Source organism: Monodelphis domestica, chromosome 2 (assembly GCF_027887165.1).
Source record: "Monodelphis domestica isolate mMonDom1 chromosome 2, mMonDom1.pri, whole genome shotgun sequence".
NCBI classification, from domain to species: Eukaryota; Metazoa; Chordata; class Mammalia; order Didelphimorphia; family Didelphidae; genus Monodelphis; species Monodelphis domestica.
Window position 1 is genome coordinate 175,505,205 of NC_077228.1, and position 13,936 is coordinate 175,519,140.

The window sequence follows — 13,936 nt, forward strand, 5'->3', positions numbered from 1 at the left end:
CCACTATAACAGAGCCCTTACCGGCTGCCCTGGCAAACTCTCAGGAATGGGCTGAGCTACCGGTTCAGCTCTGCCAAGCACACGGTACACGGAACGCTTGGTTTGTGTCCTTCGGAGTAATCTCTCTTTGTCCATCAGAATATGGTCGATCTGAGTCAAGATTGAACGCTCAAAAGCACCAAAACCCTGCAAGCAAACAATGTTAGCCAATGTCAGAGAATACAGAAGTCCCAGGATGACACAACAGCAGCAATAGCAGCAGCAGCAACAGCAGCTCCTCTAGCTTTTCATGTCAGCAGAGGAAGGAGCAGCTGTGCTTATTGTTTAGAACTACATAGGGATAGCTGGTTCTTTAAAAAAATCAACCTAAGAAAGCCCAAAGCTGTTTAAATGGACTGGCCAACACTGTCTCTTAGGCAGACTTTTTCCTTCCTCTAATAAAGTACCCATCATCCCTATGGCATTTTTTATTTTCACCAAATGTATTTCTAATATTTCTAAGGAAGAAAAAATTTTGTGCCTGTGGTAGTTATAGCTCCAGGCAATTAGGTGACAAAGTCTAAAGGGGAGGGGGAAGAGGGAGCTGTGAGGACCACAAAATTAGCCCAACATTCTATACCTACAAGGAAGGCCAGTATAGGAATTCTTGATTACTATCATAATGTGATTTTTTCCATCCAAGAACAAAATCCCAGTGCACATAGGTCCAGGCACATGTAAACATATACACACATGACAAACCCCTATCCCCCACTACTCCCATCCACACCCATACACTTACCTTCCCCAGCTTGCCAGAAGCCAGTCTAGTTTTGTCATGCCATTTCTGAAGTGTACGGTTTCTGTAGACTGTGAAATCAGCAAAGCGCTTTGCCATGAAGCCAGGATAGTCATCCACTCCCAATTTTCTCTTGGGTGGGCCCCTCCTCTGCTGGTACTCTCCTGTCATGGCTTCTTCTTCCTCACTAGGGATCTCTTCCTCACTAGGAAAAACAAGGGGATTGGCCTATTGTTGAAAGAAGTCATCTAATCAAAATAATGGGCTTATTTATGTGAAGAGTCAGGGGATACCACCAGAGAGGTATGTCCCTAGAGTCTGATACTATTCTATGTTTCACAAATACTAGTAGCAATGCAAAAGTGAAGGCTCTTTGGTGGATGGGTGATTGAGAAACAACTGTAATAGGAAAAGGATCTTAGGTTGAGACCATCTCATACTTGTAGAATTGTGCACAAAGTAATTCAAGTAACTAAAACTGGACTGTCTAGTGGGCCACAAGCTCAATTTGAGTGAGTAGCACAGTGTGAGAGTCAAAAACTTAATGTTATGCTAAACTTCATCAAGAAGTTGAATGATTTAACAAAGACATGAAAGAATACTACTCCATATTGTTAAAATAAGGAAAATACAAACAATGACAACCCTGAGGTTTTGTCTTACACCCACAAATAGCAAAGATGACAAAAGATGAGAGTAGGCAGCATTGGAGGGATTGTAGGAATACTGGAACACTAATCCATTGTTGGTGGTGCTATAAATTAGCACAACCATTTTGGAAACAAAAGTAACCAAAATGTCCATATGCTTTTCTCAGAAATTCCATAACTAGAATATACCCTGGGAAAGTCAATGATAAAAAGAAAGTTCCTATATATACTAAAATATTTACAGCAGCACTTTTTTTGTGGTAGCAAATAGCCAGAAACAAAGTAGATGCCCATCAAATGTGGAATAGGCTAAATAAACTGTGATACATAAATGTAATGAATTATTACTGTGCTATAAGGAATGATGAACATCATGAATACAGAGAGGTCATGGAAAGACTTAGAGGAATTGATGCAAACTGAAATAAGCAGAAACAATGGCTATAACAATGTAAGTGGAAAGTACAACCACAAAACAATAAAAAATGAATGTTGTGAAGTTACAATGAATAAGCATGGCCACTAAGAAGATTAATGAAAAGACATGTCCCCCAACTCTTTGGTAAAGGACAGAGGTCTATTGCATATATACTTGCCCACTTTTTATATATATATATATTTTTAAAAACCCTTACCTTCTGCCTTAGAATCAGTACTGCATAGTGGTTTGAAGGTAGAAAAGTGGTAAGGGCTAGACAATGGGGTTAAGTGACTTGCTCAGAATCACAGAACTCCGAAGTTTCTGAAGTCAGACTTCAAACAGGACCTCCATCTCTAGCACCAGTTCTTAATTCATTGAGCCACCTTGCTTCCTCTACTTATTTGTTTTAATGATTTCTCTGACTCCCTCCCCCACGAAGTCCTCTTTTTCTTATTTTCTTTTTTAAAAAACTATTTGTTATGTAGGATGGATATCTCCTTATAAGCAGAAGGGATTACAGGGGAAAATTTAGTAGTTGGAAAAAAAATAAGTTCTGAAAAAAAAATGTAGCTAAAAAAAAAGTAGAGTGTCCAGAATGGAGGAATTAATGGATTAATCATACTCTGACTAGAGAACATCTGGAATATTGTATTCAGTTCTGGTACAGACTCACTTTACGTAAATTTACATTACCCAATGATGCAGCTCTGGATTCTGGCAGATGCCACCAATACAGCACAGCACCAGCATCCTCTGCTTCAGGCACTGAAGCTGTTCAGGCTTTTGGGCCAAAGAACTGTGGAGGGGGTAAGACTAAGTAAGGGGAGGGGGAAATATGCTAAACAGACTAATTATGTTAAGTGAGAAATGGCTGTATTTATATAGCACCTTAAAGTTCACAAAGCAAATTATAACCATTCATTTGATCCTAGTTTAAGAAACACCTGACTTTGCATACAGAACAAGGCTTATAATTTCAGATATAGATGATATATCCTGGTTTGCTTAACTATGTCTCACATTTTAGGAAGAACAAAGACAAGCTAAATATGTCCAGAGAGTGAGCAACAAAGATGGTAAGATAATTGTACAACATACCTTATAAAAATCAACCGAAAGAAATGAAGAAACTTTCTCTAGAGAAGACTTGAGTTTGAGGGTTTGGGAGTGGAGGTGGGTAAGACAGGGTTGTCCAAAACACTTATTAGCAACCTTCAACTATCTGAAAAGCTGTTATATGAATCTTTGGTCTCAGAGGACAGAACCAGAAGCAATGGATAAAAGTTAAATAGTTAAATTTAACATGAAAATAAAAAACTATTATGTTTTTTGACTTATATAATTATAAGTTATGAAAACTGGAATGGGCTATTGTAGTTACTATAAAAAGCTAAGATGATCACTTGTGGTAGATAATATAGAGGGAAATAAATTGGTTAGGTCTAGTTAGACTAGATATTCTTCTGAGGTCCCTTTCAACTAGGTCCTTCTGTTCAAAGGCAATGTTCACATGAGACCACATTACCACCTAAAAAAAGCAATTTGGTTCAGTTATTTCCAAGAGGCGATTCTCACAAATACAAAAGGAAAACTAAGCAGTTTGACTGATAAGTTTTAGAAAATTAACCAGAAACAAAAGTAAATACATGATAAAAGCTTTTAATAACCTTAGAGCCAGCTAGATTATTATTGATGATATTGCTGACATCCAAGCAAAAATGGATCTCAAAAGCAGTAAAAATATAAGAATATTCCTAAACACAACTTTAAATTCTGAAATGGAAATGTGGACCAGTAATAAATCATTAACCAATCAGGCTCACCCTTTAAGAAAGATGACAAAAATGACTGGTAGCAATTAGGGCAAAAATGAGGCATAACAGACATAGAAAATGCTGCATATAATATGGTTTTCAAAAGGGGCATTTGTGTAATTCAAATTTCAATTTTTAAAAAGTTTTATTGATGTTTTTAGTTTTAATATTTCAAACACTAATGATCACTTGCACTTTGTTAGAGGATTCCTGTATCAAAGTAAAACAATTAAGTACACTCAATAAATACAGAGGCCTCATCCAAAAGCACACGCCACACCCGTAATACCCTATCTTCTCGCAATCCTGCCCCAATTTCACTTAAAAAATTTTCTTGTAACAAATATGCACAGTCATGTAAAACAAATTCCTTCAATAGTTACATACAAAAATATATGGCTCATTCTATACACTAAACCTATCACCTGTCATGAACAGCAAGTCAATGCTTAGCAGTGCCTGGCACATAGAAGGCATTTAATAAGTGTTTATTGATTGAAGTTTCATCTTTGTCCTCTCAATGTATTGGTCATTCATTCAACTGATTCTCTGCCCTTCCTTGAAAACTAATCTCATCCATGAAAAGCCTTCTTTAAGTGAATCCACAGTGAATCCCTATGCCTATCAACATCATCCTGAACTCTGTTTAATAAAAGTACTCCCAGAAGACTTATATGAACTGATACAAAGTGAGGTGAGCAGAACCAGAACACTGTACACAGTAACAGCAATACTGTAAGGATAATCAACTATTGGAAGACTTAGCTACTCTGATCAATACAGTGATCCATGATCATTCCAAAGAATTCATGATGAAAAATACTATCTACCTCCAGAAAGTTGATGAACTCTTGAGTAAAGATTGAAGCATATTGGGTGTTTTTTTTTCACTTTATTTTTCTTATCTTTTTTTTGGGGGGGGGGGATGGAAGATAGCGGGAATATGTTTTGTATAACTTCACATGTATAATGGGTATTGTTAATTGCTTTCCTTCTCAGTGGGTGAAGGATTGGAGGGAGAGAATTTGGAACAACAACAAAAGTACTCCCAGATATTGATGTCTATTTCTGTTCTGTTGTCCCCATATATATGATCTCCTTTTGACTTGAAAACTATTAATCTATAAGGGTAGGGATCAGTCCCAAAGCTTTCTATTTCTTCCATGTCTAACTCAGAGCTCTGCATGGAACAGAACTAATTCTACAAGTCCAAAAGCTATCTTATCCTGTCTTCTCTGCAGGCAGACACTTATTTTCAATGCCATAAACAATAGGTGTGCTCTTGATACAGAAAGGTTAGGGCTTCTGGTTCACAAATAATAAAATACTACCAAGAAAGTAGAGGAGGAGCAGAATCCATCCACCTAATCCCAACTCCATTCACTCTTTACCTTTCCTCTTTAGGTTTTGTTCCATCTATGAGGTGTCTTGTGTCTGGATATTGGTAAAGTAGTTCCTCCTGAAGATCCACCAATGACCTCAGCAATGCTTTGAGAGCCTTGTGGCCTGGGAAATAGAGCATACAATTATGACAACTACTGATTATTCCCCAACTACAAGTGATACACAGCTCCAGCACCAAGGAAAATGGGGAGCCATTCTCTATTTTATAACCATGTACAATCAGAAAGGCAAATAATCCACATGCACATTAGCAAGGCTTAGATATTAATTTCTACCTCTCTTATATAGTTATGTGACTTTGGAAAAGTCATTTGGCTTTCCTTAAGCCTTGGTTAGCTTAACTAGAAAAAGAAGTTACTGTGATTTGCAAAAGCACTTTGTGAAGTCCAATGGAGATACAATGTTAAGTATTTAGTGGTCAAAGATTTCTATACAAATCAGTATTATCAGAATTAACCATTTTATCTTTTAATCTTGGTTTCTGAAGCATCACTGTCTAGCGGTTTATCACCAATCACTTCAATAATCTTTCTCTAACAACTTCCTATCCCATAAACCTCTTTGACTTGTCCATTCTCTCCTACTATGGATCTCCAATCTTTATAAAGCCCCAAAACTGGATCCTAAAACTCTTACTTTTTTCTTTGTGGATTTCTTCCTTTGGGAATCTTGCCTATCTTTGGTTTAAACTATAATTCTTTTGCTCTTCAATGTTATTCTTTCAGTGACTAATTGTTTGAAATTCATATATAAAAATAAAACTGGCTGGCAGAATCTACATTTTGAATTGTTTTTCTGTAAAAGTGATGACTTTAGGCTGACTTAGCTTCTCTATCACCTGATACCCATTATCATAACACATTTTTACATAGTTAATGCTTTTAAATTTTACAAAGGATTTTTCTCACAACCATCTATAGGAGATGGACTATTAACTTCATTTTACGGATAAAGAAAATGAGGTGAAGTGATTTGCCCATGGTCACATAACTAATCAGTGTTATGGTCTAAGATTAGGTCTCTTGATTGTAGGACTAACACTATGGTTATTACACTGTGCTACTTACTGTCAATGAATTGTAGTCATGAGGCAGCTAGCTGGTCAAGCCCTGGGGCAGACCAAAGATCTCAGCTATTGGGGCAAGATTTTACTAGTTGATAAAATCTGTTGAAAATCCAGAAAGTAGTTGGGCAGAAACTAGGCATAGAGCAACAGCTCAAACCATAAAAGACAAGCTACCAATGGGTCATGATTTAGACATAAAGGATGATATCATAAATAAAATAGAGGAGCACAGAAGAAATTATCATCGAGCCACATGACCAACAAAATATAGAGGAGATCACAAAAGGCAAAATAGACAATTTGATTACATAAAATTAAAAAGGTTTTTCACAAAATTAATGCAGCTAAAATCAAAAGAAAAATTGGGAAATTGGAGAAAATCTTTGCAGCAAGTTTCTCAACAATGATCCCATTTTTAAAGATATATCCCTATATATGTGACACAAGTGTATAAGAATAAGAGCCATGCTCCAATTTTAATCAGTAGTCAAAGGATATGACAATTTTTACAGAAAGAAATCCAAGTTGTCAATACCCATGTGAAAAAAGTGCTAAATCATTAATTTAAAAATGCAAATTCTAGGCCTAGAAATGGGAAGTCCTGGGTTCAAATCTGAGCTCACTTCCTCTAGCTATGTGACCCTGGGTAAGTCACTGAACTTCTTTTGTCTAGTCCATACCATTCTTCTGCCTTGGTACCAACACACAATACTCATTCCAAAAAGGTACGGGTTTAAAAAAAAGCAAAGTTAAGACATCTGAGGTACCATCTTACCCTTATTAGATCAGCAAAGTTGGCAAAAATGGAAAATGACAAATTCTGGAGGATTTGTCACAGGAGGATACCCCCCACAAATTATTAAACTGTACATGCCCTTTGACCCAACAATATCACTACCAAGTCTATATTCTAAAGAGATCAAAGAAAGAAAAGGACCCATATATTCAAAAATATTTCTGGCAGCTCTTTTTGTGGCAGCAAAGAATTGAAAATTGAAGGAATGTCCATCAAGTGGGAGATAGCTAAACATGATGTAGTACATGATTGTGATAGTATCCTATTGTGCCATAAGAAATGATGAACAGGACTATCACAAAAAAAAGAAGTGATATGAAGTGAAGTGAGCAGAACCAGAACGTTGTACACAGCAACAATAAAGTACAATGATCAACTGTGAATGGCATCGATTACCAGCAATCCAAGGATTCAAGACAACTCCAAGAGGCTCATGACAAAAAAAGACTATCTACCACCATAGAGGGAACAGATGCAGACTGAAGCATTCCATTCTTCACTTTATTTCCTCTGTGAATTTTTCTCTAGTACAAGCGATATATGTCTTCTTTCTTAAAATGATGAACATGGAAATGTATATTACATGAATGTAACCTATATCATATTACCTGCCATCCTGGGGAGCATTAGAAAAGAGGGAGAGAACATGGATTATAAAATGTCAGAAAACAATTACTAAAATTGTATTTACATGTAGTTTGGAAAAAATATATTAAAAAAACAAACAGATTAGAGGTAGAGGCTATGACCAAAGAATGAAATATATAGAAAAATTGCTGGACTTAGTAGTGATATTGTTGGGTCAAAGGGCATGTACAATTTAATAATTTGTGGGGGGTAGTTCCTCCAGAATTTGTCATTTTCTATTTTTGCCAACTTTGCTGATCTAATAAGGGTAAAGATGGTACCTCAGATTTGTCTTAACTTTGCTTTTTTTTGAACCCTTACCTTTTTTGGAATGAGTATTGTGTGTTGGTACTAAGGCAGAATCAAGGTTCTGATCTGACCTCTGCTGCAAGTAACTTTACCTCTCTGGATCTCAGTTTCTCATGTATAAAAAGGAACTGAATTAGACAGCCTCTAAAGATTCTCCTGTCTCTGGTTATTCAACCCATACCTGGATGTGTCCTAGTGTAGTGAAAAGAGCACTAGACTGAGATCCCAGAACAAATGTGTTTAAGCCCCAACTTTCCCAGCTCTGGAAAAGCCATATTTGCTTAATTTGTTGGAGCCTCAGTTTAATCCTAAAGCAATCAGATTAGATAATTTTAAGGTCCTTTCCCCCCACTAAGCATACTATGCATCTTACTATGCCCTATGCCTTTATTTTCTTGCCATGACTCTTATCCCCATAATACATGTAAGAATTGTCTGTCAACTCCAGGAAGGGGGAGGGAAGAGGGGAGGCCAACAACATGAATCATGTAACTTTGAAAAACGTACATGCTAAATTTGTTAATGGAATAAAGTAAAGATTTCTTTTAAAAAATCTATCCCCAATGACACAATACAGATTTTCCTGGAAAACTCTTTTCTATAATCCAATTCCACATTAACAACATTCCCTTTAACAAATTCACATGAAAGTTCTAATGCTCCTTCCAATGTACCATGGCAAAAGTAGAATGCTGTATCTTTTCTTCCAACCTTTTCCCTAACCTGAATTCATCGTTTGCATTGGAAATAATACTATTATGTCTATTTTTGAAAACTCAGTATCTCTAACACCCCTAAGGGATCCCTTTACTCAGCAGAGTCAATGAGTTGTTAAATCTTGTCACTTCTTGTCACACAATTATCGGTGATAACTTGTCCTTTTTTCTCTAGGCCCACAATGATTATCTTTCACCTAGGTCACTTTACTCTCTATTCTCTGACCTTACCCTACATATCCTATATCCTATACTATCTTCTAACCATGGTTTCAAAGTCCTCTATAAGTCTATTTTACCTTCCTTTTGAACTTCTGTCCTGCCTATTTTGCCTTTATCAATCTGAATAGCCTCCTCTTTCTTTCCCATGCCATTCTGGCCACCCAGAAACAACCTTTCACTGTCATCCCTTTATCCCATTTGTATCAAACAAGTCCTTTCCTCTATAACATAGACAAAAAAAATTTTAATTTTAAAACTTAAAAAATATAAATAAACTCAGAAATACTACTACTCAGCTTACACCTAGTAAGATCTGTATATAAAAATATTTATAGCAAGCTCCTTTTGTTGTAGCAAAGGACTGAAGGTACCCACCAACTGGGGAATGACTGAATAAATTAAGGTATATGAATGTAATGGAATATTATTAGGTTGTAAGAAATTACTAAAAAGACACTTCCCAAGAAAATTGGGGAAACTTGGATGAACTGAAACAGATTTAAATAAACAAAATCAGGGAAGACTGTAAATAACAAAAATACTGTAGAAAAAAATACTTTGTAGGACTTAAGAATTTTGGTAAATGTAATAACCAACCAGGACTATAGAGAACAGATACAGAAGCTTGCTACCCACCTCCTGATAAAAAAGTGAAGAATTCAAGGTAACAGAATGAGACAAATTTTGGACAAAGCAAACGAGTAGTCTGGTTTTGGTTTTACTATTTGTACAAGGACTGAAGTTTCTTTGTTGGAGGGAGGGTATCCATTCGATAGAGAGGGAAGCTAGTAATAATACTGCCCCCTCCCAAAAAGAAAAGAGCTCATTGAAGAATTTTTTTTTTAATATACAAGGAAGTCCATAGAAGGAAGTTCAGAAGGAAATTGACAAGCAAGTTAGTTTTCAAAGTAACACATTTAATTTATTATATATGTGCTTATTTTAAAAAAGCACATTGTATATAAGGGAAAGTGTCTCAGCTCTACATATGATCTTCTCTTGTCCAATTTGTACATGGAAATGGTTATTTTTGGCATTTGTTAAATTCAGAATAAAAAATAAAACAATAAAAAAATACTGGACAGAAAGGAAAAAAGAATAGTTAGCTCAAATTAAATTGATCATTCACTCAACTTTCATTAATTATATTATAGGTACATTTATTAAGCACCTACTATGAGCCAGGAACCACACTAAGCACTGGAGATACAAATACAAAGAATGAAACAATGCCTACTTGGAAGAAGTGTACTTCCTAATGGGGGAGATAAAGAAGTACATATAAAAATACATACAGAATAAATAAAAGTTATCAATAAATACAAAGTATTGAATTGGTTTAAAATAACAGGCTTTAAAATTAACATATATCTAATAAATTCAACATGTAACTTTGAAACCTGTCCTAATAATCAGTTTTCTTCTGAGATTCCTTCTGTGTACTTCCTTGCATTAAAAAACAAAAACAAACAAAAAAAAAACAACTTCAGTGGATGCTTCTTTTCCTTGTTTTTGTTTTGTTTTTATTGGAAGGGCAAGAGCAATTGCTACCAAAGCATCAGGAAAGGCTTCAAGTAAGAGGTGGTATCTGAGTTCTTTATTTTGAAGGAAGAGATGGACTCTTATGAAATGAGGAAGGAGTGCATTCCAGGCTTGGGAATAGACAGTGCAAAGAGGAAGTTGAGTGTCAGGGGTGAGGAATGGATAGGGGTCAGTTTAGGTGGATCAGAGAGTGGAAGAAGTAAAGTAATATACAATGAAGCTGGAAAGATAGGTTGAATGGGATCAGATTATGAAGGGCTTTAAAAGCTACACTGAAGAGTTTCTATTTTATCCTAGAGGCAATAGGGAGCCACTGGAGTTTGAATGAGTAAGATGATCAGATCTGTGTTTAAGGAAAATCACTTTAGCAGCTACAGGCAGGATAAACTAGAGTGGGAAGAGACAAGGAGGGCATTATAATAATCTAGATGAGAAGTGATGAGGGCCTGAACTCTGATGATACGAAAATGAGCAGAGAGAAGAGGTCAAGATGTGACAGAAAGAAATGGCAAGATTTACCAACTGATTGAAAATGTGAGATGAGGGACACTGAGTAGCTGAGGATAATGCCAAGGTTACAACTCTGAGAGACTGGAAGAATGGTGGTGCCTTTTAGGGAAATTTAGGAAAAGGAAAGGTTTGGAGAGAAACAAATTATGTTTTGGCCATGCTAAGTTGGAGATGTCTCCAGGAATCCTATCACCTGATTACTCTTGTTACAATAAGAATAACTCATTTATATAGTTAGTGCTTTATGTTTTATAACATGCTTTCCCCACAATTCTGAGATAGGGGACATAACTATTATCAGTTCCATTTTATAGATAAGGAAACAGGCTCCAAGCAACTTGCCAATGGTGAATTTTTTTTAAACTCTTACCTTCCATCTAAGGATCAATACTGTGTATTGGTTCTAAGGCAAAAGAAAGGTAAGGGCTTGGCAATGTAGGTTAAGTGATTTGCTCAAGGCCCCACAATTAGGAAATACCCATGGTCATTTAAAAATGACAGCTCTGCAGAGAGCCTCAATCAGCATGATATGGAGTCAAGTTCATCTTCTGACACACTAGCTATGTGACCTTAGGTAAATGGCTTAAGTTCTAACAGCCCTTGGCAACTCTGTAAGTCTCTATACAACTGATGCCAACCTATACTGGTAGAAAGTATATTCACTGTAGAGAGGTCCTTAAATTGATTAATTAATAAATTAAAAAAAAATTAAGATTATAAAGGACAGCACTGTCCTGTGCATGCAAAAATGGTCTATTCATTTTAAAATGACTTTATTAAATTAAAAGCTCTCAGCAAGCAGAATCTATACTATTTTCAGTACCACTTTCTGTTCTTTAGCAATCAGTGCCATATACACTTGTGGGTTTATAATAAATATGAGCTGATCAATTAAAAATATTTATTTATATGCAATCATAGTCTTCAACTTGTTGCTCTCAAATCTAATCTTGATAAAAGAATTCTGAATAGAAACATGTGTAAAGAAGGAAACAAAGAGGGACAAGATAGAAAAAAAATCAATACATTTCTATTTTAAAGGCAAAAATGATTCCATCTGAGAATCCAGACTCTAGAATACAACAGATGATAATTATGAAAAATAGAAGGAAGCAATGTTCAAGAGACATAAAGGAACTGGGGAGGATGCAAACTACTTACAAGTATCAAGACACTGGCCTCAGATATTTCCTAACTGTGTAACCCTGGCCAAATCACTTAACCCCTATTGTTTAACCCTTAATCACTCTTCTGCCCTAGAACCAATATACAGTATTGATTCTAAGACAGAAGATAAGGGTTTAAAAAACAAAGCAAATATCAAGACACTAGTACTTAGGGGGTGGGGCTGAGATTCTTTCAATTAATTGAAGATTCTGCTGTAGCTCCCAGTTTTTAAAGCATTTACAGTAATTAGGTAAAAAAAAAAAGAACAGTTGATGAGGGTAGGGGAGGTGGGATTAGCAGGAATAGCCAGGAAGAAGCAATTCTCTTAAAGTCTATAAAAGTGCCAAAGTCTATAAAAGTGCTCAGACACTGTCTTTTACTTCCTCTCTGAAGTGAATGAAGTGAGTTCCCATACTTTTTACATCAAAAAGGTGAACTGGCTTCCCTATAAAATCTTCTAGGATCAGGACTGACCATCATCCTCTTTGGTTCAGTTCATCTCTGTACTCAGAACATATCCATTCAGGCTCCTCAGCCTTCCTGAGCTTGTCAAGAAATAGCTGAAGCTTGTCACACCTCTCTAGATGTCAATGATTAAAATATGGATATAGGAGCCAGATGGGGCAGAAGTCAGAAGACAACCTGTAGAATTTGAGGCTACTTCCCAAATTTCACACCACAACTGGACTTTTACATGTGGCACATATGGGACTTTTGAAGGACCCCAACTTTTAAGGGCTACTTTCAAATACCTCACAAGCCCCACTAATTTTGTTTAAGACAAATTTTTAAAGTTCTAGTAAAAAAAAAACTTCTGTAGATATATTAGACAGCATATCAATCCAACATGAAAGAGGAGAGTTGGTATCAATAAATCAAACAGTGCCTTTCTGTGAATACTCTCATATTTTCTCATTTTATACACCCCTTCATCCAGTCAAAAAGTAGCCCTGGAGTATTTAAGTTCTGTTCAGGGATAGCACTGCCATGTATCAAAGTGTCAGAAGATCCACCAAAGAAGAAATCCATCATTCTGTTCTTCAAACTCCACTCCCACTCAAAAAAAAAAAAGTTTAGCAAAGTTAGTGTCACTAATGGTCTATTAAGATAGAACACATGTTAACATGCTAAACTCTTTTTCCCTTCGAACATCAAGGCCATGGGAGGAAATCATGCTGCCCATTGACTCCAACTTTTCCAGATCTATTAAGAGACTTCTTCACTTCCAGTGAACACTGATGTTGTACCTACAGAACTAAATGCTTGCAGTCACCACTAGATGCCTGCTTTATGATGGTGGTGATCATTAGATGTGACTGTCAGAAAGGAAAACAACTAAAAGCACATGCTTTGTTCTCTGGCTTTCTTGCTAAAAGACTCTTCCCTTTGTGCCACCTTCAGAACTCCAGGGCCAAATTTCCAGAGGACCTTTTCTGAATAGGAGATGGGCTGGATTTCTTTCACCTGAACAGTAACGGGCTCTGGTAAGCAACTTTGTTAACAACATTCACAGTACAGTGTAGCAGAAAGAGGGCTGGCAGGAGACCAGCATTCTAATTCTGGCTCTTCCACTAACTAGCTGAGCGACACCTTGGACCAGCCAATTTAATCTCTCTGAGTCTTAGTTTCCTCATCTATAAAATGTGGATAACACAACCTGGCCCTGACTACCTCATAGAAATGATGTGAGGACCAAATAAATGAATTAATAATGTGAATGTATTCTGAAAAGTACAAAGTGCTGTAAAAATGTAAGGGGGTATATTATCATGAAATCCATCTCTGTATAGGGTAGACAATATTAAACATCTGCTACTGCTCTACAGTTAAGGGATTAGGCTGGTATGCATAGATTCTTATATTAAAATATTCAATAACATGCTACTGATATGCCAACAGCCTACATCAAAAAAA

General features: G+C 36.3%; 1 protein-coding gene across 4 annotated transcripts in view; it reads right to left on the reverse strand.

Moving 5' to 3' along the window:
* The window catches only part of AATF (apoptosis antagonizing transcription factor), a 114,072-nt gene that overhangs the window by 71,571 nt on the left and 28,565 nt on the right, over positions 1-13,936 (reverse strand). For all 4 annotated transcript variants that reach the window (XM_056816444.1, XM_007481893.3, XM_007481892.3 and 1 more), the window contains exons 5-7: positions 5,055-5,169; positions 782-983; positions 22-186 (exon numbers count right to left, since the gene is read on the reverse strand). In XM_056816444.1, coding sequence (XP_056672422.1) covers positions 22-186; positions 782-983; positions 5,055-5,169 — 482 coding nt within the window. The remainder of the gene's footprint in view (positions 1-21; positions 187-781; positions 984-5,054; positions 5,170-13,936) is intronic.